General features: G+C 34.7%; 1 protein-coding gene across 5 annotated transcripts in view; it reads right to left on the minus strand.

Annotated features, from left to right (window-relative positions):
* NSD2 (nuclear receptor binding SET domain protein 2) overlaps positions 1-25,858 on the minus strand; it is a 165,966-nt gene that overhangs the window by 22,055 nt on the left and 118,053 nt on the right. For all 5 annotated transcript variants that reach the window (XM_074272557.1, XM_074272558.1, XM_074272560.1 and 2 more), the window contains 6 exons: positions 21,369-21,500; positions 20,701-20,824; positions 5,347-5,547; positions 3,936-4,115; positions 3,330-3,486; positions 2,968-3,173 (listed from right to left, as the gene is read on the minus strand). In XM_074272557.1, the coding sequence (XP_074128658.1) occupies positions 2,968-3,173; positions 3,330-3,486; positions 3,936-4,115; positions 5,347-5,547; positions 20,701-20,824; positions 21,369-21,500 (1,000 nt within the window). The remainder of the gene's footprint in view (positions 1-2,967; positions 3,174-3,329; positions 3,487-3,935; positions 4,116-5,346; positions 5,548-20,700; positions 20,825-21,368; positions 21,501-25,858) is intronic.

Raw genomic sequence — 25,858 nt, forward strand, 5'->3', positions numbered from 1 at the left:
TAACTTTTATATAATATTTACTCCTCCAAATACTGAAACAATTCACAGCACCACAAGTCAAATTAACACATCGGTTTTTCTAGTAACAAAAACATTGATTGAATTCTATTATCAAACAGTGATTTTGCTAATTTTATGGTTATAAGGTTGTTTTTCAGACCTATTTCAATTTTCACTTTTGTGATTGTTACAGCTTTGTACTTTTTTTCAAATAATTGCTGATAAGTTTGTTCTTTTGAGAATTTTCTGTTTATGTTCTGTGACCATTTACTTGTTAAAGAATGGCTCTGACATAAAATTTCTTATTGATTTTAAATGCCAGAATTTCATCAAATGAGTTTAATACAAAGCTTCCTAGCCTGTATTTTTCTTATTTTGAATGTTGTTCATAATTGTGTATCTTTTATATAAACAAAAAACCTGTCTAAATTCCTGTTTTTATTAATGATGTTCTATTTTTTAAAACAACTCTTCTATTTAATAACCTGGTATTTAGTTACATCTGACAACTCAGTAATAGTTCATAAATTTGGACAAATATTAAAATCTAATTCTGAAATTAAAGCACTGACCTTGAAGCAAGACAGCTGCCTAGAACACATATTAAGTCTATGACCCTACAATCTTTCAGAACTGCAGACTACTCTTACTACAAATTACAGAGAAAGTACTCATCTGCATTGGTAGAGGGAGTTTTCCTCTCTTTGAATTTGCCAGTACCAATGAAATCATAGGTTCCATCCCTATTTGTATCCATAATTTTGAAACAAACTTGATTCCATAGGAATTATTAAGTATCTATTAGATACTAGCACTACGCAAGGTGTTAGGAATGCAAAGATAAAAGCAACTATTCTTTTAGGTGTATACATTTTGCTGAGGGAAAAGAAAAAATATAGGCAAATAAAAAAATCTTACACAACAAATGTGGGAGATCACAACTGTGTAGCATTGTATATAGCACCAAGTGGTTTTTTTTTTCTATGTACTAATAAGTTTTGTTCATTTTTCTCATCAAAAAATTATTCATTATATGGATGGCTCTTTGAGAAGGGAGAAGAGAAAGAAATACTAGGGACAATGTGGGCAATCTTAAAAACAAAAGGTAACAATAAAAATTTATTAAAAAAAAACTTACATAAAGTGATAAGTTTTTTTTTGTTTGTTTGTTTGTGTGTTTGGTTGGGTTTTTTTGCCTTTTTCTGATAGGAGGGAAAAGATATTGAGGACTACAGATAGGTATTTGGAAAAGCATATGAATTATAATTAGATGTTCTAATTAAGCTAAAAAAAGCACCCAAGGCTCTCAAGAGGTCTGAATAAAGCCAAGTCAGGAGAAATGTTATGTTTGAGGAGGAAGCAAACTGGCCACTTAGTATAGGTGAAGTACAATAGGATGAAATTAATCCAGAAAAGTACAATGGAACTAGATTAGAAAAGGCCTTAGTTTTTAATCTTAAACTGGAGATAAGATGCTACTGAAACATGCTGAAGAGGAAAATGACATGATAAGATCCTTGTTTTAGGGAGATCTGGCAACCATGTAGAAGACAGACCAATTAGGAAGTCACTGTAAGAGGTACAGAGGGCAAAGATAGGATGACATTGTGAGCAGACACATTAAGATGGATGCAATAGATATTGCAGAGGTAGAAACAAAATTTGGCAATTGAAAATCAATCGGAGTGATAGTGAGGGAAAGTTAAAAATTGGGGATGAAATAGGATACAAACTTGGATGACTAGGAATATGATGATACTCTTAATGTAAGTAAGAAAATTAGAAGAGGGCTGGATTTTAGGGAAAAGATAATGAGTTCTATTTTAGGCATAATAAATTAAAAACATTTATAAGAGATTCAAATTGAGATGCCCAGCAAGCAATTGTTGATGTGGAACTAGAGCTAAAAAGATAGATGAAAGCTAGGTAGTGATGATAACTAAACTCAAGAGGGTTTTGGAGGATATTTCTGTACTCATCCTAAAAATAAATCCAAATATACGAAAGAAAGAAAACCTAAGTTTTTAAAACAAATATAAAAAATGTTACAGACTAGTTCTGTAACAGATTTTGAATACTTGAACATAGTTAAGAATAGAACATGAAAAGCAGAGTAAGTAATACAATGTAAAGAGCTCTGATAAGAGCCACAGCACAAGAATTTGAATCCTGGCTCTCAAAGACAAAGTCCTACTACCTTTCTGAAGTTTAGTGTCCTCTTTGTTAAATGAAGGAATGGGACTTCATGACATCTAAGGTCCCTTTAAGCTCTAAATCTATGGTCCTACTGGGGTAAATAAGGAACAAAGCACACTATGCCCAGTCAAAGCTTGAAGAAAAACAATAACAGTAAAACCTTGTAATAAAAGATCTTACTGAATTTATGAATTTGACTTTATCTCAGCTTAAACTATATTCTTTTTTAATTTTATTTTTTATACTTTTAAAAATTATAATTCTCGCCCCCTTCCCACCACCCTTCTTCCCCTAGATGGCATGTAATCCAATATGTTAAACTATATTCTTTATAGATGCAGTGATATAGTTACAATATATCAACAGTTTCCTTTTTCCTTTGCAATAAAACCAGAACATGAAAATGTGTTTTATGGACCCCAAATTTTCTGTATCAAAAAGTAAATAAATATAAAACTTTTATGTAAGATAAAACAATACAGAAAATATTTAAAATAATTAATTCTTGAAAATAATGATCATGTAATACAGAATATCCCAGGATATAGCTTTATGAAAACTATTTTCCTCTACTAAAAAAGTATCACTATTCTAAACTCCCCATAGTATGTACAATTTAGTTTTTCTTACTTAAAATGCAAATGTAACATGTTTGCTCTACTTCCTTTCTCTGTATACTTTCAAAGAAAAAAGATAGAAGATTATCAATTAATAGAATGAGCAAAAGACATTTTACAAAAGAGCAAAACAACATATTTTATATCTCGATACCATTTTTGAAAACTTTTCCAATTCCTTTAATTCCTTGATATCTGCTTCCCCGATCTCCTTCCATATAAGGAAAGACTCGTGCCTGATGTGTCCAGTAATAATCTTTAGACCCAAAGAAAAACACAGGAAACTCTCCAATCTCATGCTTCATTTTCTGAATATTTGGAGGAACATTTTTTGGATGGCAAACTTCTGCAGGCCACCATCTATACAACAAACAAAAAAATTATATAGTTAAAACCTTTCATGGATAGGAATGCCAATATTAAATGTTTTCCACAATTTAATGTAATTTAATTGAAACAGACTAAAAAAGAGAATAGCATATATAATCAGCATGAATTTTTACTCATCAGGCAGACCTGTAATTTCCGAGTTTGACCCAAATGATGTCTTGAAAATGAAGCTTTTTTCCAGCTCTGCAGTCATTACAATACCAACTCCCATCTGGCATTTCAATATTCAAACAGTCTGGATGAAATGCTGCTGGACATGACTCACAACATAACAGGCTTCCTCCTATATGAAATGAAAAACTTTAATTAGTTTTTGTTTACTGCAATTCAGGCCTTAATTTAACTTCTTAAAATATGTAACAAAATTCATGGTGACATATCTGACTTTGAAATATTAATTCAAGAAAAATATAAAGCTGTAAAATGTTGACATCTTGATATATTGAAGGTTTTACTTTTCAGACCATTACTACATTTTGCTCTAATTTTAATTTGAAATATTTTCTTACATACAACCCACAATTGCAAAATTATTAGTATGTTGTATTTGCCTGCTGACAGTTGTAAATAGTCACCAAAGGACTCTTATAGCCTATTGCTGCAATTTTAGCATTTTAAAAATGTGACAATTATAAAATGACTGCACTGAAAGACTACTTTCAGTAAAATGATGTTTAAAAAATATCCAAACAATAGATTAAATATAAATGAAACAAACCAAAAAACTCTTACCTTTTGAGCATACAAAGCACCAGCTCACATTCACATGAGCATGATGACTTTTTCCTTTCCGAGCAGTGAAATGATTAGTGCAAATAATATTGTTAGATGCAATCACTGAACAACCTGCAGCCAAGCAGCCATCTCCTCCATGATAAGCAACAGGACAGCGAACACATCGCATCATTTTACCTATCAAGTACACAAATGTTTAAATGCAACAGTATTTCAAAATCTCTGATTTGATCCAGGCAGATGCTCCCTTCTCCCCCCCCTTGCTAATCACAACCTGTTCATGCCTTAGAGCAGTTATCAGAGGTGGCTAAAATAATTCATCACCTAGTAGAAACAACTGTTTAGTGATAATCTCTTCTGATTCAATGAGGCTGATCCTTCAACAAATAAACAAAGTCTGTCAACCAAGCCTATACTTAAATGACAGAAAAACATATGGAGCTGTTGAACCTGGTGGTCTATTAATACAAACTTCAAATACCCAGAATAATTTTCATGCCATAATCCATTACTGGAGGAAAGCTTTACAAAGGTTATTTAAGTACTACATTAAGAAATTATAAAGGTCAATCCATATTAGCCCCAACTAGTTAAAATAAATAGATGTAAATACTCAGAAACTGGGACCAAGGGAGCAGAGAGAAGTGTTAAATTACACTGGGACATTTCAAATTCGCATTAATGATATTTAATATAGTTGGGACATGTATCTGATTGGAAAACAGAAAAACAACCCAGAAACAAAAAATGACAAGCTGTACATTATCAATGAGATAAGACACTCAATTATGCCAAAAAAGCGTACCCTTGCTTTGTTAAATTGTTCATGAAATGTAACACTTTTTCTTTTTTTTTAAGGTCTTCTGGTAGGAAAAAAAATTCTCAATAGAAAAAATTCACCAGCAATTTTTAAGGGGAAAGCAATCAATCAAAACTTTAAACCCTCTTTATGCTGAACTATAAAGCTTCTCTATTTAATACTGAGAACAAAAAACAAGGTGAAAAGGTTTGGATTTTTTTGGGGGGGAGGGGAAACATCAATTGCATTTGTCTAGTTCAAAAGAAAAAAGAAAAAGTCTATGAATTTAGTTTTTTGGGGGAGGGAGAAGAGAAAAACTATTCCCATTTTAATAAAAATTAATTTTACAAGGCTCTAAACCCTTTAAAAAGTACCTAGGTGGTTCAGTGGATAGACTAAGCCTAAAGACAGTAAGACTCATCTTGGCAAGTTCAAATCTGGCTTGAGACACTTATTAGTTGTATGTCACTTAGCCATGTTTGCCTTAGTTCTATATAAATGATCTGGAGAAGGAAATAAAAAAACACTCCAGTATCAATGCCAAAAAAATCCCAAAGAGAGTGATGATGAATCAGACATGATGGAAACAACTGAAAAACAACAAAATACCTTTTGATGATCTTGGATTTGAAGGATTTGTTACATGACAGCTTACACAGCTGTGGAGGGGACAACGAAATCCTCGGCTCTCAAATACAGTAAGGTGGTATTTTTTCACACATGCTTCATGGTAAAATTTTCCACACTGGGATACAACACAGCGTTTCACTTCTGTTTTTTTCTCTTTACAAACAAAGCACGAGTGAATCCCTAATAATGATTAAAGAGAAATATTAAGTGTTAAGTTAAAGTACAGTTTAAGTACTTAAATCATTCTAAAATTAAATCTATAAATGTTCCCTATCTAAAGGGATCAAGTTTTCAAGTTCTTTTTGGGAGGGAAGAGGGGAAAAAATATAACTACTACTTTAATGCCTACTAATATATTAGCATTCTTTGAAGTCTGAGCTTGAACACAGACACACAGCTGGAAAAACACAAAATGTAATAATGTAGCTTATTTTTTCACACAATCATAGAATATTCAAGTTAGGAAGGATTAAAGAAACCACTTAATTCAGACCCAAACATTAATAACAATCCACTTTAAAACAACTTCAATCTGCAGTTATTCAAAATTTGCTTAAAGACCCCAGGTGAAGGGAAAACAAAAACTTCTTGAAAGTCTTTTGTAATTTTTTAAAAAGATCTAGTTATCATTCACGATAAAAATAAAATTTAAATTAATTATCTTGTCAGATTTCACAGTGTGCCAGGAAGAAGCTTAACTAAATTAGAATAAAGTTTTCATTATATAATATTTTGAAAGAAATATAATTTTATACCTAATAAGGACACACATTAACTAAAACCATTAACAATACTGTAAGAAAAAGTTCACAAGCATTAGAATTTGTAATTGTATAAAATATATTTGCCCTTTTCATTTTTGATACTAGTAATTTGGTTTTCTTCTTTTTAAAAAATTAATGAATTCACTATTACTTTTTTTTTGTAAAACCAATTTCTAATGTTACTTTTTAAGTCGATGGTTTCTTACACAATTTTATTAATTTCACCTTTATCTTTTTTAGGATTACCAATTTAATATTTAATTGGAGATTCTTAATTTTTTTTAATTTTCTTTTTAAATTGCATAACCACTTCTATTGCGTCTGTTATCTCTCTTTTTTATTAATATAAGCACTTAGTGATATAAATTTTTCTCACAATTACTACTTCTGCTATATCCCATAGGTTCTAATATGTTATTTCACTATTGCCATTTCCTTTAATGAAAAACTATTTGTTTCTACTATTCTTTAATTCATACTTTTTTAAAGATTAGATTATTTAGGCTCCAATGAGTTTTTCCTATGTTTTATGATTCCTTGTTAAAATTAATTTTTATTTCATGGTATTGTATAAAAATATTGCATGGAAATAAAGGGTTTAATATCTGTTTTTAACTACAAAATTTTTATGCCCTAATATACACTCAATATTTGTAAAAGTACCATGTATCCATAAAAAAGGGGTGGATTCCTTTTTATTTCCATTCATTCACTCCAAATATCTATCATGTTTAGCTTATCTATAATTTTATTCACTTCCTTAACTTCTTTCTTATTTATTTTTTGGTTAAGAGATGGCTAGTTCTAAGAAAGACTAAAGTCCCCCACTATTATGATACTACTACCTATTTCCACCTATAATACATTTAATTTTTCTTTTAAAAATCTAGATTATATGGTATTTGGTACATATAAGTTTAATACTAATATTACTTCATTATGTTACTTTTTATCATAATGCAGCTTCTTTTAACTAAATCTATTTTATTTTTGACTTTGTTCGATACCAAGAGGGTTACCTGCTTTTTCAATCATTTATTCTACTCCATCCCTTTATTTTAACTCCATATCTCTCATTTTAAAATGTGTGTATCTCTAATTTTTTATAGGAATCATAGCCAAATTCCCAAAAACTCAGGTTAAGGAGAAAATATTAGGAACACCATGAAAAAAAATAATTCAAATGCTCCTGCTGTGTATATCTTTTGTTTTTCTTATAAGCAGGTCATTATCAAGATTTGGATTTTTAAGCCATTCTGTTATCCATTTCTGTTTTGTGGGTGAATTCATCCCACTCACTTTCAAAAATATAATTACTATGTGTATTTCTCTTCATTTATTTTTCCTCACTATTGTCCTCTTTTTATTCTATCCCTCCTCTAGTTTACTTCTACCCACTATTTCCCTATTCCACAACTTTTAAAAGTATCTTTCCCTTATTCTCTCCCCCAACCTCCTTTTTCCTATTTTACCTATTCCTTTAAAGGTTCCTCCCTTTCTTCTTCCCCCACTCTCCTAAAAATTTATACACCCTTCTCTACCATCCCTTTATCCTATTCCCTCACCCTTTTATCTCTTTATAAATTTAGAAAACTTTTTATACCTTATCTAGATGTATATATTGTTCACTCTATAATGCAAATCTGATGAGTTCCAGAACTAGCAGTCCTCTACCCTTACCTGATTCTTTTGTATCAGTTCTTCCTCTCATGCCTCATTTGTATGAAATTAACTGCTCTTTTCCTACACAATTTTAATTTTTAGAATCACCAGATGATACTTAGTTCTTCCCCATTTTTCTTTCAAACTACCTAATTACTAAGGACAATCTTACTGATTGTTGTTCTTGAAGCCCTTGGAATTTGTTTTTGATGTTTTATATGTTTCCTTGATCTTCTATGTCAATTTTTCTATTACATTTTGGTCTTCTTACAATAAAGTCCTGAAAGTCTATCAATTCACTGAATATCCACTTTTTCATTCAGGATTATAAACAACTTTGCTGCAAGTTCTTTTGCTCTTTGATATATAATAACCCAAGACCTTGAGTTATTAGTGTAGATGCTACCAAAAGGGTAGGTTTCATGTAGCTCTGCAGTATTTTGAATGGTTTTCTTCTTGCTGCCCCTAATATTTTCTCTTTAACCTGGGCATTTTAGAATTTGGCTGTGAAATTCTTGTAGGTTTTCATCTTGGGATATCTTTCAGATGAGGATTAGTAGATTTTTTTTTTCCATTTCTACTTTCTACTGTTCTAAAACTTCAGGGCAATTTTCTTTTATTATTTCTTGAATTATTGTATAAAGATTCTTTTTTTTTTAACCATAGCTTTCAAATATTCTAATTTTTATGTTTTGTCTTCTTGATCTCTTCTCTAGATCAGTTTTTCTTGAGATGTTTCACATTCTCTTCTTTTTTTCATTTTCTTTTGTTATTTCTTGGTGTATCACAATGTTACTTTCTTTCCCTTTTTCAATTATAGTTTTCAAGGAGTCATTTTCTTCCTTAAGAGTCTGGCTCTCCAGTAAGATAATTTCAAAATGACCTGGGGAGACTTAAATGAATTGATGCTAAATGAAGTGAGTAGAACCAAGAGAATATTGTATACAGTGGCACAAGATTATGTGATGATCAACTCTGATGGGCTTGACTCTTTTCAACAATGAGGTGAAGGGGCAGCTAGGTGGCACAGTGGATAGAGCACCAGCCCTGAATTCAGGTGGGACCAGAGTTCAAATCTGGTCTCAGACAACACTTCCTAGCTATGTGACCCTGGGCAAGTCACTTTAACCCCCAGCCTCAGGGGAAAAAAAAAAAGATCAACAATGAGGTGATTCAGGCCATTTCAATGGACTTGTTAAGCAGAGAACCATCTGCATCCAGAGAGATGTATCAGGACTATGAATTACAACATATTTTCTTTCCTTTAGTTTTTAATATTAAAGCTTTTTATTTTCAAAATATGCATGGATAATTTTTCAACATTAACCCTTGCTAAACCTTGTGTTCCAATTTTTCCCCACCTTCCCTTCCCTCCCCATCCTCCCTTAGATGGCAAGTAATTCAATTTATGTTAAAACATGATAAAATACATATTAAATCCAATATATGCACACATATTTATACTATCATCTTGCTGCACAAGAAAAATCAAACCAAAAAGGAAAAAAATAAGAAAATAAAATGCAAGAAAAAAACAACAAAAAGAGTAAAAATGCTATGCAACATAGTATTTTCACCCTTTTTTTATTGCTTTTTCTCATTTTTTCCTCCTTTTTGGTCCCATTTTTCTTGTATAACATGCATATATTTAACACATACACGATTGTTACTATTTAGGGGAGCAGGAAAGAAGGAAGAGAAGGAGAAAAACTTGGAACAAAGGGTTTTGAAGGGTCAACATTACCTGCATGTATTTTGAAAATAAAAAGCTATTATTTAAAAAAAAAAGATTCTAGATCTCCTTTTCCAGTTGGTTGACTTTCTTTTCCTTTTATAACTTTCTTGAATTGTTCTGATTTTCCTTTCTAACTTTTCTGCAATCTCTCATTTGATTTTTGAAGGCCTTTTAAAATTCTTGGGACAGCTAATTGGTGCAGTGGATACAGCACCTGAAGTCAGAAGGACTGAGAGTTTAAATGTGGCCTGAGACACTAAATATTTCCTAGCTGTGTGACCCTGGGTAAGTCACAACCCCAATTGTGGGATGGAAGGAGGGAGGGAAGAAAAAAAGCCAAAGTTCTTTCAAGAATTATTTTTGAGAGGAATGAATTTATGTCCAAAGAATAATTAGAGATCATTATTGATCACAAAGTAGAAAACTTTAATTGTATCAAATTGAAAAGTTTTTGTACAAACTGCAGTTAAGATATTAGAAGGGAAACAATAAACTGGGAAAACACTTTTACAGTCTAAGGTTCCGATAAAGGCCTCATTTCCAAAATATATAGAGAATTGACTCTAATTTATAAGAAATCAAGCCATTCTCCAATTGATAAATGGTCAAAGGATATGAACAGACAATTCTCAGATGAAGAAATTGAAACTATTTCTAGCCATATGAAAAGATGCTTCAAGTCATTAATCAGAGAAACACAAATTAAGACAACTCTGAGATACCACTACACACCTATCAGACTGGCTACAATGACAGGGAAAGATAATGCGCAATGTTGGAGGGGATGTGGGAAAACAGGGACACTGATACATTGTTGGTGGAATTGTGAATACATCCAGCCATTCTGGAGAACAATTTGGAACTATGCTCAAAAAGTTGTCGAACTGTGCATACCCTTTGATCCAGCAGTGTTACTACTGGGCTTATATCCCAAAGAGATCTTAAAGAAGGGAAAGGGACCTGTATGTGCAAGAATGTTTGTGGCAACCCTCTTTGTAGTGGCCAGAAACTGGAAATTAAGTGAATGCCCATCAATTGGAAAATGGCTGAATAAATAGTGGTATATGAAGATTATGGAATATTGTTGTTCTTTAAGAAATGACCGACAGGATGATCTCAGAAAGGCCTGAAGAGACTTGCATGAACTGATGCTAAGTGAAATGAGCAGGACCAGAGATCATTATATACTTCAACAACAATACTATATGATGATCAATTCTGATGGACGTGGCCATCTTCATCAATGAGATGAACCAAATCAATTCCAACAGAGCAGTAATGAACTGAACCAGCTACACCCAGTGAAAGAACTCTGGGAGATGACTATGAACCACTACATAGAATTCCCAATCCCTCTATTTTTGTCTGCCTGCATTTTTGATTTCCTTCACAGGCTAGTTGTATATTATTTCAAAGTCTGATTCTTTCTGTACAGCAAAACAACTGTTTGGACATGTATCTTGGTCAACCTGCCATCTGGGGAAGGGGGAGGGGGAGGAGGGGAAAAATTAGAACAAAAGGTTTGGCAATTGTTAATGTTGCAAAATTACCCATGCATATATCTGGTAAATAAAAACTATTAAAAAATAAAAATTTTTTAAAAATAAAAAAAAATTATTTTAGGATAGCTGATTTGACATTTACTTTTTGGAATAAAAGAGAGGCTTTTTTTAATGTTTCAGTATCCTCCTCTGAAAAGGAACCCTATTCTTCTCTATTCTCATAGTAGTTTTCTATGGTTGGGTTGTTTCTTTTTTGCTTGTTCCCTTTTATTTATTTTTATTTTTAGCAGCTTTTTATGTTAGGATTACTAAGTGAGAACTCAAGTTGTCTGGATGGTGACAAGGTGAGAATTCAGGTTTTCTGGACAATTACAAGGTGAGAACTCAGGTTGACTTGATAGAGGGGGCAAGCTCATTGGCTGGGGTGGTTCTTCCCAGAAGCCCTTGCATTATCCCACGCCCATTCTCTGGGAGGATAAAAAGAGACAGCACTGGGCGCAGAGGAGATCGGCCTGGAGAAGGATAAGAGCTGGAGGAGATTCAGAGCCAGGATTCAAGAGAAAGACTCTGAATTGCATCAGGCTTGACGGGGCTCTCTGCAGGAAGGGAAGTCACTTCTTTGGACAAGAGTTAACAGCAACTGCCTGGAGACAACGGTTCGTTACAGGAAGAAGAATCTGTCTGAGAGATTTGAGTAGACACAGCAGATCTCTTCCCAGAGAGCGATCCAGCAGCTTCTGGAGACGACAGCTCGTTACAAGTGAGAACTCAAGTTGTCTGGATGGTGACAAGGTGAGAATTCAGGTTTTCTGGACAATTACAAGGTGAGAACTCAGGTTGACTTGATAGAGGGGGCAAGCTCATTGGCTGGGGTGGTTCTTCCCAGAAGCCCTTGCATTATCCCACGCCCATTCTCTGGGAGGATAAAAAGAGACAGCATTGGGCGCAAAGGGCAGATCGGCCTGGAGAAGGATAAGAGCTGGAGGAGATTCAGAGCCAGGATTCAAGAAGGAAGACTCTGAATTGCATCAAGCTTGACGGGGCTCTCTGCAGGAAGGGAAGTCACTTCTTTGGACAAGAGTTAACAGCAACTGCCTGGAGACAACGGTTCATTACAGGAAGAAGAATCTGTCGGAGAGATTTGAGTAGAAGACACAGCAGATCTCTTCCCAGAGAGTGATCCAGCAGCTTCTAGAGACGACAGCACGCTACAATTGGCGTCCACACGTGGGGCAAGGACTTTTGCTTATCCTGACAAGAGGAGCTAGACCAGACCTTCGCAATTTGGCGCCCGAACAGGGACAGACACAGTCCTGATTCCAGTGGAAAAGCTTCCAATCTAGATCTCAGTCTCTCTGACCCAGAACCGTGAGTAACGAGGAAACTTTGTTAAAGATTAAGTGAGCGTGCTAATAGATAAATAAGGAACTTAACTTGTTAAGGGCTAAACCAGCAATCTCTTATAGTGAAATGGGGCAAACACCTTCTGTTCAAGGAAAATGTTTAGAGAGCATCATCAAGGTTATGAAAAGCCAAGGATTGATTATAATTTTAGAGGAGATTACTGAACTTTTAAGAACTGTGAAGGTCATATGTCCTTCTTTTTCTCTGGAAAAAGAATTGGATCCAGATGAGTGGAAATTAGTAGGAGAGCAATTAGGTGAACAGTACAATTACCTTTGTGACATTTTACCCTTTGGTTCCAGACCAAACTCAGTTTCCAAAGATACAATTCATACCTACAATTTAATCCAAATGGCTTTAAAAAATGTTATTCTAAAGGAAGAGATGAAGGAGCAAAATGGGGAAGTGTCAACTAAACTAGGTGAAAAGGATGAATCAGATAACAATGAAGTTAAGTACAATTCTGAGCAACAGGAGCACCTCCCATCTCCTCCCTCAATTAACCCTTCATGGGTGGAGCAAGAAGGAGGAGAGGAAGAGGCAGAAACACAAACAGAATTGCCTGTGAAGCAGCCTAAGCCTATGACAAGATTAGAAAAAGCATTGGTTAAAGCTAAGAGAGAAGGACAGGATATAAGTGATTTTATACATGCATATCCTGTGATTGAAAATATTGATTCTGTAGGTCATAAAATGAGAAGATATGCACCTTTAGATTTGAATAAAATTAAGGATTTGAAAAAAGGTTGTACCCTTTATGGGACTACATCAGCTTATGTCAAAATGTTACTAGATGGTTTGTCTTATGAAGTCCTAACCCCGAATGATTGGAAATCCATAGCAAGGATATGCCTGGAACCTGGAGAAAATTTATTATGGCTTTCGGAATTTCATGAATTATGTAAAATTCAAGTCAGATGCAATTTGGAAATAGGAATTAACACACAATTCACTTTTGAGCACTTGGCTGGTGAAGGTCGGTATGGAGAGAATTCGGAACAGATTCATTATACCATGACAATATATGAACAAATTGCCAAGGCTGCAATAAAAGCTTGGGGTGTCCTCCCTGGACAGAAAGATCGTGGAGAGGCTTTCACTAAAATAGAGCAAGGTCCCAATGAACCTTTTGCAGATTTTGTGGGACGTTTGCAAACTGCTGTCAAAAGAACTATTGGAGAAAATGCAGCTACAGAAATAATGACCAGACATCTGGCTAAGGAAAATGCCAATGAGATTTGCAAAAGAATTATATGGGGATTAGACAAAGATGCTCCTTTAGAGGAGATCATAAGACGCTGTGCTACAGTGGGAACAAATGCTTTTTACACCCGGACAATGATGAATGTGGAAAGGCAGGGTCCCTCCTGGCAAGGGACTTCTAGAGAAACTCGGCAATGTTTTCAATGTGGAAAAATTGGGCATCTAAGAGCTCAGTGTAGATATGGAGATACGGTGAGAAGACAGGGTGAGAGAAGACCTAAAACTCCATGTCCAAAATGTCACAAGGGCCTCCACTGGGCCTCCGAATGTAGATTGACACAGGGAAATGACAGGTGGGGCCCAGATTCAGCCCCCCAAGTGGGGCATGATGGCAGCCGAGGTTACATCCAGAGAATATTAAGACACGATCAATCAGCCAAAAGGCAATCAGATGGAAGAAAGGGATTGAAATTAGGAAAAATAGAGTTGTGTGCAGCAGAGACTACCGAGATACTCCCTGGAGAAGTGAAATCTGTTCCTGTTGAGCCTATGGATCCTTTGCCTCCAGGCACAGTAGGCTTGACCATTTCACCTTCTGAGAGTGCCTACAAAACAGTGTCCATCCATACACTGATGTGGGAGACTGGAGAACGTGTATCTAATATCCCAGTCACTAACACAGGCAGACAACGTGTGATTTATCAACCAGGAGAAGTAGTAGCATCAGGCTTATTGTTACGGACCCCTAATAAGCAACCTAGTCATAGTCGCCTAGATTTTGACTCCAATGAACAAAATCCAGGAATATATTGGACAGCAGCTGTGACAGCTGACCGACCTATGCTTACTATTTATATAAACGGAATACCATTTGAAGGATTGGTAGACACGGGTGCAGATCGTACAGTTATTAGAGGTGCCAATTGGCCCGGTCACTGGCCAAAGATTAAAGCAGACACCTATATGTCTGGGGTGGGAGGATCAATAGCAGCAGAGGTTAGTGCTAGGCCTTTGAGATGGGTATTTGAAGGAGAAACAGGAGCTTTTACTCCTTTTGTGGTTGAAAAAATCCCCATCAATCTGTGGGGAAGAGACATTTTACAGCAGATAGGATTACAAATAAGCACTTCGGCTTTTTAGGCAGGGCTGCTGTTGAAGGCCTACCTGCACTTTCACCAGTTCCTATTCAGTGGAAGACTGATTCACCAGTGTGGGTAGAACAGTGGCCCTTAAGAAGTGATAAAATTCAGGCCTTATTAGACATAGTGCAAGAACAACTTGACCAAGGACACTTGCGGCCTTCTCTAAGTCCTTGGAATTCCCCAGTATTTGTGGTGAAAAAGAAATCTGGAAAATGGAGGATGATAACTGATCTAAGAAGAGTAAATGAACAGATGGAAACTATGGGAACTCTTCAGCCTGGACTTCCATCTCCTACTCAGTTGCCAAGAGAATGGCCTCTATGGGTTATAGACATTAAGGATTGTTTCTATTCTATTCCTCTAGATAAGGAGGATATGAAAAGATTTGCTTTTTCAGTGCCTAGTGTTAATTTGGCTGAGCCTTATAAAAGATATGAATGGACAGTTTTGCCACAGGGAATGAAAAACAGCCCTACTATGTGCCAAATGTATGTTGCAGCTGCTCTTGCTCCAGTAAGAAAAGCCTTTCCAAAAGTAATATTGTTACATTATATGGATGATATTTTGGGATGTGCACCTGAGGAACAAATGTTAGAGGCATGTCTACAAAGGACCATGGAAACATTAAAGTACTACAAACTGCATATAGCTACAGAAAAAATTCAAAGACATGCTCCTTTTCAATATTTAGGATATGAAGTATATCCTAAGGTGCTTACAATACAAAAACTCTCCTTAAGAACAGAGAAGCTAAACACCTTAAATGACTTCCAGAAATTGATAGGAGATATCCAATGGATGCGTCCCGTGCTAGGCTTGACTACCTGTCAATTGCAACCACTATATGATATTTTAAGGGGAGACAGTGCTTTAAATTCACCACGCCAGCTTACAAAAGAAGCACAAAAGGCTTTGAGAGAAGTTGAACTGGCTTTATCCAATGTGGTTGAAAGAGTCACTCAAAAACCCTTGGAAATATCAGTTTTTGCTACAAAAGAGGCACCCACAGCAGTCCTTCATCAAGGAGACAGAGTGATTGAGTGGGTGAACCTCCCAGCACAACCAGAACAAAGCCTTACACCTTACCCAGTGCTTGTGGCTAGGATTTTATTAAAGGCTATTAAGAGAGTAATACAATTATCTGGGATAAGTCCTGAAAAAATATACACATTCTATACTAACGCACAGATTAATGTATGCTGTGAGAACATCCCAGAATGGCAAATTTTATTGGCCACCGCTCCAAATTTTGCACATGGATCTCCATTAAAGATTACCCGGCTACTACATAATTGGCGATGGATTTTTGAAGAAAAGGTTTCTAAGGTTCCTCTTAAAGGACCAACAATCTTTACAGATGCCTCCAAAGAAAATATTTGTGCCATATACTCTCATGATTTAACCATAAAGAGAGTAATCAGGACTCCTTTTCAATCCACTCAACAGAATGAATTATTTGCTATCATGCTAGCTCTCACTTATTACCCAGGAGACGTAAATATAATTACTGATTCAGCCTATTCAGTAGGTGTAGTACAAAGAATTGCCACAGCCCAAATAAAATTTGCAGCCTCCAATATTTATCAGCTCTTTAAGGAACTTCAAGAGCAAGTGAGAAAACATCCAGGCAAGATTTATATCTTGCATGTCCACTCACATAGTGGACTTCCAGGTCCCATTTTTGATGGAAATTCAAAGGCAGATAGCCTTCTAACCATGTTAGCCAGTAGTCCTTTATTTCAGGAAGCACAAGAATCTCATTCTAAATATCATCAGGCTGCTCGAGCTTTACGTTTACAATTTGGAATCACAAGAGAGGAAGCTAGGAGCATAGTAAAAAGCTGTACAGCTTGTCTTCCTTTCCATGCTCCTACACTCCCTCCAGGGAAGAATCCTCGTGGTTTGAGACCCAATGAAATCTGGCAAATGGATGTGACCCATTATAAATCTTTTGGTCGTCTATCTTTTATTCATGTCGTGGTAGACACCTTTTCAGGATTCACATTTGCAATGCCAGCAGCAAAAGAGACAGCCCGAGTGGTCACTGAATTCCTTATACAAGCCTTTTCAATTATGGGTGTGCCACAAGCAATAAAAACAGACAATGGACCTGCATATACGTCCAAACATTTTACACACTCTTGTGCACAGTATAAGATTTTACATACCACGGGCATACCCTTTAATCCTCAAGGGCAGGCAATAGTAGAGAGAAGAAACAGAGATATTAAGACACTCCTCCAAAAACAAAAGAAAGGGGGAGCCACAGGTAGCCCTAGGGAACTTCTAAATTTAGTTCTCTATACCATTAATTTTCTAATTTTTGACAAAGATGCACTGGCTCCAGCAGACAGGTTTTATAACCCACCAGAAGGGCAGTGTCCAGTGAGAGCATCTCCACTGTCCTTAGATAATCGCCAGGTGATGTGGAGAGATCCAGAAAGTGGTGAATGGAAGGGACCAGATAGGTTAACTGCCTGGGGGAGAGGGTTTGCTTGTATTTCTTCAGCAGGAGAAGGAATCAGATGGGTGCCAACAAGTCATATTCGCCTTGTCCATCAGAGAGAGACAGAAAAAGAGAAAGGCCCTCAAAATCAAGGAGAAGATCTAAGAAACATCTGACACTGAAAGAGCATGGATAATAAGAAGACTGTTAAAGAACGTTAAAACCAGCAGGAATCATTGGACTTCCTCACACAAGATGAGACTAATGGACAATGGACTTATGGACATTTATAAATTTTCAATTTATGATTATGTTATATACTTCTAGCATGTGTTATGTTACTATGTTACTATGTGCTTATGTAATTTATGTAATTATCTGTAATACTTCCCATATTGATGGATTTATGTTTCAAGGTCATGACTGTCCTATGTTCTAAATCAAAAGAAAGGGGGAGATGTTAGGATTACTAAGTGAGAACTCAAGTTGTCTGGATGGTGACAAGGTGAGAATTCAGGTTTTCTGGACAATTACAAGGTGAGAACTCAGGTTGACTTGATAGAGGGGGCAAGCTCATTGGCTGGGGTGGTTCTTCCCAGAAGCCCTTGCATTATCCCACGCCCATTCTCTGGGAGGATAAAAAGAGACAGCATTGGGCGCAAAGGGCAGATCGGCCTGGAGAAGGATAAGAGCTGGAGGAGATTCAGAGCCAGGATTCAAGAAGGAAGACTCTGAATTGCATCAAGCTTGACGGGGCTCTCTGCAGGAAGGGAAGTCACTTCTTTGGACAAGAGTTAACAGCAACTGCCTGGAGACAACGGTTCATTACAGGAAGAAGAATCTGTCGGAGAGATTTGAGTAGAAGACACAGCAGATCTCTTCCCAGAGAGTGATCCAGCAGCTTCTAGAGACGACAGCACGCTACATTTTACAGTAATCTGTAGTCCAGGGATATAGAGGATGGTGCTTCTGACTTCAGATACTGCTTAAGTTATTTTTTGAGATTCGTCTAGGACTCAACTTCGGCATTCCTTTCTCCCTTCAAGCCACAACTGGGGCTCATAGCTCTTGTTCCCTAAGGATCCTCCAGTGGTTGTAACAATTAGTTCTTCCCTCTATCCTGGGCCTGAAACCAAGAGCTCACCTTTCCACTAAGTGCCATAGTAAAGTCTCTCTCCTATTGCTTCTGCACTCACCTGATGGGTTCCTCCTCACTTTTAACTTCAGGCCAGGACTGCATCTCAGCAGCACAGCAAAGGCTGGCATCCCTTGACAGCTGAAGGTCCTTCAGTCCTCCCCTGCCCACAGCATGAGGTGAGAATACCTGTGCCTGAGACTACCTCCTAACCCAGTTGCCCCATCCCCCAGTTTTTTTGTCTGTCATTTCTGTAATGTTCTTTTTCTCTAAAATGTAATCATTTCCTTGGGGGCAGGTTTCTTGGGGAGCTTCTGGAGGCAGCCTTCTTTCAGTTCAGTTCAATAATCCCAAAATGCAGCCAGGAGTTAAAGTTCAGATCCTTTATTATAATGTTCTTCAAAATCCTGAATCTTTTCCTGGGCTGGGTTAGCTTTCTTAGAGGCCCATCTCTCTCTTTGGTTCCCAAGGGCTTTTGTCGGAGAGTCTCCAGCCAGCATGAAGGTTGAAGTGGGAATGAATCAGACTCTGCCTCCAAGAGTGTGGGATTGTGGGTTTCTGCCTTGTGAATATCCCAGAAGTCAGTCCTAGTTGTGAATCTCCCAAAGTCCCTGAAGTCCTCTTTTTGACTGAATCCTGACTCTGAATCTTCCTCCCAGAACTTGTCCTTTTATATGCTCTCTAAAGGTGTGAACCAATGAGCGAACTCCTTTAAAGGAGTATGAACTAAGTACATAAGTACATTGTAAGAATCCTAACATCTCCCCCTTTCTTTTGATTTAGAACATAGGGTGGTCATGACCTCCCTGACTTCTCAAGGAGGTGAGAACCCCAAAAAGGAAGGTGATCACACCTTCCCTGACTGCTCAAAAAAGAAGTGAAAACATCATAAAAAGGGGTGGTCACATCTTCCCTGATTTCTTAGGGAGATCAAAACATCAAAGGAAATGGGAAATCAAATCAGATTAGCTGATTTCTGAAGGGGCTCACTTGAAACAAGTATACATAAATCCATCAATATGGGAGGTATTATACATAATTACATAAATTACATAAACACATAGTAACATAACACATGAAGAATAAATCATATCCACAAATCCTAGAAATAGTCCAAAAGGAATCTATCGTCTATTAGTTCATGTGCCAGGAATCCAATAATTCCTGCAAGTTTTGAAGTCTTGCAATAGTCTCATCAACAATTTTTCATCTCAAGGAATCCAATGATCGTTGGTTTTCAAGTCCTTCAACAGTCTTTATCATCAGCCATGCTCTTTCAGTGACAGATGTTTCTTAGATCTTCTCCTTTGTTCCCAGATTTTTCTCTTTTTCTATCTCTCTGGACAAGGCAAATATAACTCATCTGATTCCTTCTCCATCTGAAGAAATTCAAGTAAACCTTCTCCCCCAAGCAGTTAACCTATCTGATTCCTTCCATTCACCATTTTCTGGGTCTCTCCACATCACCTGGCTATTATCTAAAGATAGTGGGACTGCTCGTACTGGACGCTGCCCTTCTGATGGGTTATAAAACCTATCTGCCGGAGCCAGTGCATCTTTGTCAAAAATTAAAAAATTAATGGCATAGAGAATTAAATTTAGAAGTTCTCTAGGACAATAAGTCAATCAGTCAGCCTTCTGTCTTCACAGCATTAAAGTAAAATATAAATATATATATATACATATATATATATATATATATACACACACACACACACACACACACACACACACACACACACACATATATATAAATATACACACATATATATACACACACACACACACATATCAACTCTTCTGCTGGATGATTAACAAATCACATCATACTGAAGTTATATTTCCTAAGGAAAATAATTTCATATGGATAATAGCTATCAATCAAAGAGACTTAAAATCACCACTATTTATTCTGAAAAAAAAAAAAAAAAAAAAAAAAAGTTCTCTAGGGTTACCCATGGCTCCCCCTTTCTTTTGCTTCATCTCAAACAAACTTTTTTTTAAAGAAACCACTTTTTAAAATGTAGTCTTATTTACTAGTAGCTTGATATTATCATCCAGAGATGAAAACAAATAGGATGAAAATTCTACAAACTTAATGGCATCTAGAATATTTTGATAGATTGAGAATTCTCAGGAGTGGGGGAAAAAAGGAACAGGTAGCATTGACATCAAAAGGAAAGGGTACTACTTAATATTTTGGACATAACAATACTGAAAATAGTTCAAATACATACTGTGTCCATACACAATCTAGAATATAATCATCAGAAAAATTATATTAATTTTTCTTTTTAAATATTAAAAACTTTTTTTAAAAGCTCTGAACAAAAAACTTACCTGAAGTACATTCACTGCAAATGAATTTTCCTTCTGGTCTTCTAGAAAGCCCAAGGCAAGATAAATGAAAAGCTCCATAACAGGGTCCTTCACAAAGTAGGAGATTTCCAGATTTTTCACAAAGCTTTTAAATAAAAAGCAGAAATGTTAAATATTTACAAAGATCTCTCCCCAGTTTTCTTGACCTAAGGGGTAATGCACACATGCCAAATACTATAGATGTAAAACATTCATAAGTCAGTCAATTATAAACACAGACACTGACTAGCCAATCTTAAATTTAACTAAAATTATATAGAAATTATAGATCAGACATATGGATCAAAATATTCATAGAAAATGTCACACCATAAATTTTTGGCTTAAAGCCACTGATGATTAATTCATAAGACATTTCTATGGACCAAAACACTAGTTGTGTCATACTTGGATTATAATAGTTTTTATTTTTTCACCTCTCACACAGTTTCCACTCAGAATGATTCAAACACAAATCAACAATCACAACTAGTTAGGGCAACTTAATTTCATGTTTAAAAGTAGATTATATCTTTTTTTAGTAATCCAAAATACAAGGATTCAAAAAAAAGCAAAATAGAGACATTTTAAGCATAGCTAAAAATCTTATCACTGAACAAATTACAAAATGATGAAAGATTTCAGCTTACCTGACAAACATATTCCTTTTTAGCTGTACTTCCTCGTTCAGACTTTTTGGAAGATATAGATATTTCAGTTTGAGTCTCATCTGCGCTTTCATATGGGGACTCTGAAGGTTCATCTCCTTGACCATCTGAGATCTGAAGATGAAGCGTATGGATTATATTTCACTATAGCCATGGGAAAACAAGGGATTGTATTCTGCTTTAAAAAACATACCAGTTATTGTTAAATGATTTAATATATAAAGAACACCTCAAACATTTCCCTTTATTACTGAATTTAAATGTGACAACTTTTATACATACAAGTATAGAAGTTGTATTATGCCTAAGATTTAGCAACATCTTAAATAACCTTTTATTTAACTAACTATACTCAACAAAAATATCAATGTTGTTTTATCTTTGAAAACTATAACATGTTTTAAAATTTTGGGGCTTTGACTTACCCCACTAAACCACTTGAATCCCAAACAAATTCAAATGTATAAAGTAAAAGATGTTAATACCAAGTGTCTGGGGTTTTTTTCTTATGTAAGTAAAATTTGAAACACAAGTTCAAGCCCCACAAATGTACTCCTATTCATTTTATTTTAGTGCCAAAACTCAGCTTTAAGAGGGTTCACAAAACTAGTCAAAATGGGATATATTCCTTTTCTAATATTTCTTAAAAGTATTCACACTAAACTTAATTTTTGAGACTTATTATCAAGTTTGTGGATTATCCATGTCCTCTGTTTTTCTTCTTCTCCCCAATGCTTGTCTTTGGGACATTTCACAGCTCATTAGTACCTCCCCCAGAGGGTGGGTAGCTGAAGGGAGAGAAGGTGAAGAGAAGATGAAGTCAAATCTGTCCATTTTACTTAACAGTTGTGGTTTAAAACAAAACAAAACAAAACAAAACAAAACAAAACAAAACAAAAGTTTGGGAGGAAGAAATTCAAACTCTTGGCCAAATAATAATATTGGAAGTTTTGTTTAGCCATACTATACCTACCAGCTTCTTATTATCAAAGATCATCTAGCTTAGGCTACAATACTTCCCCACCCACCACTGAATCTTTTTAGTAGTAAGACTTCCAATTAAATTCTTATATGCTTAACTGAAAACAGAAACCCTTTGCCATTTAGCTTCTATTAAAGACTTGTAATGATGTTCGTAAAAACAAAATTTTAGACACCATATGTGGAAGCTTTTACATGATAAATTTATCATTGTGTAAAGTAGTAGAACTAAGAAATTTAATACAAAAAAACTATCACTTACAATTAAGTGCACCACTGCTAATTGGTCATTTATGTAGGTTTATGCATCAATGATTGACTTCTAGCAAATCATTTAACTTGTATGTTTATGTAGTTTACATTATTTAATAGAACATACTGCATACAATTTCTAAGGATGTTGCTAAGTGTTTTCCTGATTTTAAATCAGTATTAAAAGAAATTTCCTAGTAATTTATCTGTACTGACTCTAACATCAATTTTCAAGAAAAATGGGAATAGAACTAAAAAGAGTTCTAACTCCAAATTTTAAAATATAATTTTGATATTTGCCATATTTAAATGTTTTGTCATATTTAAAGCTGTAGTTCTAACAAAAATGTGCTTTTATTCAGTATTTTACACAATAAGCGTTTTCCTATTATTCCATTAGAATCATTTTGGTATTCTGTAGATACAGAAAAAGCAGCAATTAAAAAATATTTTTTGTTTAAGTCCAAATTTTATATTAAGAGTTCCAAAGGAACTTAATAGTATTCTTACATATAGACACGAGTGTCTTGTTTATGTTGGTACAAATTAAAAAATTCCCTTTCTTATTGGGGCTACTTCTCAAAACACAAGCAAAATTATGTGATATTATCACTTCATACACTCTAGGTAGCTTTCAGGGAAGGTAGAAAAGGCTCTCAAAGCACTTTACAAATCATTTTAGAGATATTAATTGAAATATAGTAAGGAATAGTAAGGGATTTTAACCAGAATCTAGACTCAAATAAACCAGCTGGCAATGCTTTATCCACAAAACCATGTTGATACTAGTTTCAAACAAATTTAAAAACAGAAAAAAAAAGTGGGTGGGTATAGAGACAGAAAACACACATCAGTCCTGGTACAGAGGAAGAAGCAGCACCTTTTATTTAAAATTTACAGAAAAAGTTAGCATGTTTCCACTTGGAGAAGATATTTCCTAAAATTAACAAAGTGTGTTTAAGGAAGAACACCAATACACTTTTTTAATGCATGTATAAACTTTAAAAGACAAAATATTAAGTTAATTTTCTAATATTTGGAAGGGGATATACATACAGGATTAATATATAAAAATGAAACCTTACAAAGTTACAATCAGTAAAAGTACAATTCCAGGATTTTCTGACTTGTACCATTTGTTCCACCCTCTTTTTCCACTCATTTTTATGGGAGCTGTATTCCAAAGACTATTTAGCAAATGTAGACAGATAACAGGATATAGTTTCTTTACTAAAGAGTCAGATTTCACTTCTACTTTATCATAGAACATTACTTACTCAGAGATGCCAATTGTGAAAACGATAAATTCACCTTTATGGATCCTATGAACACAGTCCCAAAATCCCAGTATACGATATATATGAACTATTCCATATCCAATATGATGCATTTGGAAAAAGAAAAATGTAGTAGTTGAATGGACACAAGACTATTTTAAAGACTATTCTAGTTGTTTTTCATATTTACCAAAAATTTTTTTAAGTACTTAAGATTTTGTAGCTTTATTTTTAAAACTTTTTTTTTTTTTTTTTAGCAATTTTCTTAAAACAGGAAATACTTTTCCCTTAACTGTTCTTTTAGTGATATGTCAACCAGTCAAATTAATTTTTTAAACTTTTTTGGGGTGGGAAGAGAATTAAAAAAAAAAAAAAAAAACAACTTAATGTTCTAAAACAAATTGACCAATCTGATAAAGAATATAGCTAACATTTATTTATCCTAAAGCAATAGAGCCACTTAAAATATGAATGATTTTTGCCAGTAATAGTTTGATATTAATGGAAAAACATTTTATCTAAGTTCTTAAAGAATTAAAATCCATTTAAATTTTTGACAAACCTCTTTATGAGGACTATTATCATTTTTTGAGTCACAACTGTAAGATTTGTAAATTATTAACATATTGACAAGTTTCTTGAATCTCTGACTAAATTATGATTGAAGCTGGGAACATAAGTTTAAGAAGTTTAACAATTTAACATACTTAGATTCAGATACATGATTCACATTAATTTTATATTTAAAATAAGTATTTTTCAGATTCATTATTTTTAAAATAAGTCTGGTTATTAAAATAGGCAAATGATTACTTAAGATCACTGATCATATTTCAGAAAATATGGGTTAAAGGGTTAAGGACAGGGATGGACTTGTTTCTTCCACCAATCCAGGTAGGTGTTTTCTCACCTAGTACCTAGAGCACTGAATGGTTTAATGACTTGCCTGGGGTCACACAACCAATATGTGTCAGGTGAGACTTGAACCCAGGTTTTCTAAGTCTTGAAGCTAGCTCACTATCACAACACACTGCTTCTCTAACATGTAAAACAATACCTAGATAAGATTTTATTTGTCCAAATATCTCCAAATGAAATTTTTCTTATGAAAAACGAAGTCAAACCAAACCCTGATCTATATGTAGAACTCTGATATACAAATATGTTTCATGAAAAATATAGGCTATATTCATAATATGGTACTAACAGAATGTCGGAGGACTACACAAATTAATCAGCTGCTACTTGATTCTTTTTACAAGCAATAAAGTTACAAGTAGCTTTTGAATAATGTGGACAAATGAAAACCTCTAACAAAAACATTGCATTTACGTTTTATTATCCTCTAAAAAGCAAACAATTCAAAAAATATGACAAATACTTTTCACTGATTACTAGCTGCTTTTGAGACCCAGAAAAAGGCATGCTTATCTAGCAAACATAAACCACATTCCATATTAGGCTTAAATGTAAAAATGAAATACACTTAAATTTCCTACAGCATGAAACTTTCAAAAAAGTCTAACTTTACTAATGTAAAAAAAAGCCTTGTGAAAAAATCATTTCAAAAAGATACTGCATGCCAGATTCATAACTGCATTTCAAAATAATCTACCTAAATTTCTTCAAAAGTTTTTTGTCATTTAATAAATGTAAAAATGAAGAGAAAAGAAAGAGATTACATTTTATATGTGACCATTCAAAATAGATGTGTCTTTCTATATAGACATGTGTGTATATATACATATACATATAAATAGAAATATATGGTAGTTAACTATTGAGGAACCTCTCGAATTTAACCCTGGGAAAGGCTAACAAAAGTTCCATTAGTGAGACTGCAGGATAACTTTTAAAAAGAATTACTAGTTGAAACTTTAAAGAAATACATAAAATCCTAAAACAAAACCCAGCACGTCTTCTTTTCCTATCACATCAAAGATACACAAGGCAGTCAAACAA

Source organism: Sminthopsis crassicaudata, chromosome 6, assembly GCF_048593235.1.
Source record: "Sminthopsis crassicaudata isolate SCR6 chromosome 6, ASM4859323v1, whole genome shotgun sequence".
In the NCBI taxonomy this organism is placed as follows: domain Eukaryota; kingdom Metazoa; phylum Chordata; class Mammalia; order Dasyuromorphia; family Dasyuridae; genus Sminthopsis; species Sminthopsis crassicaudata.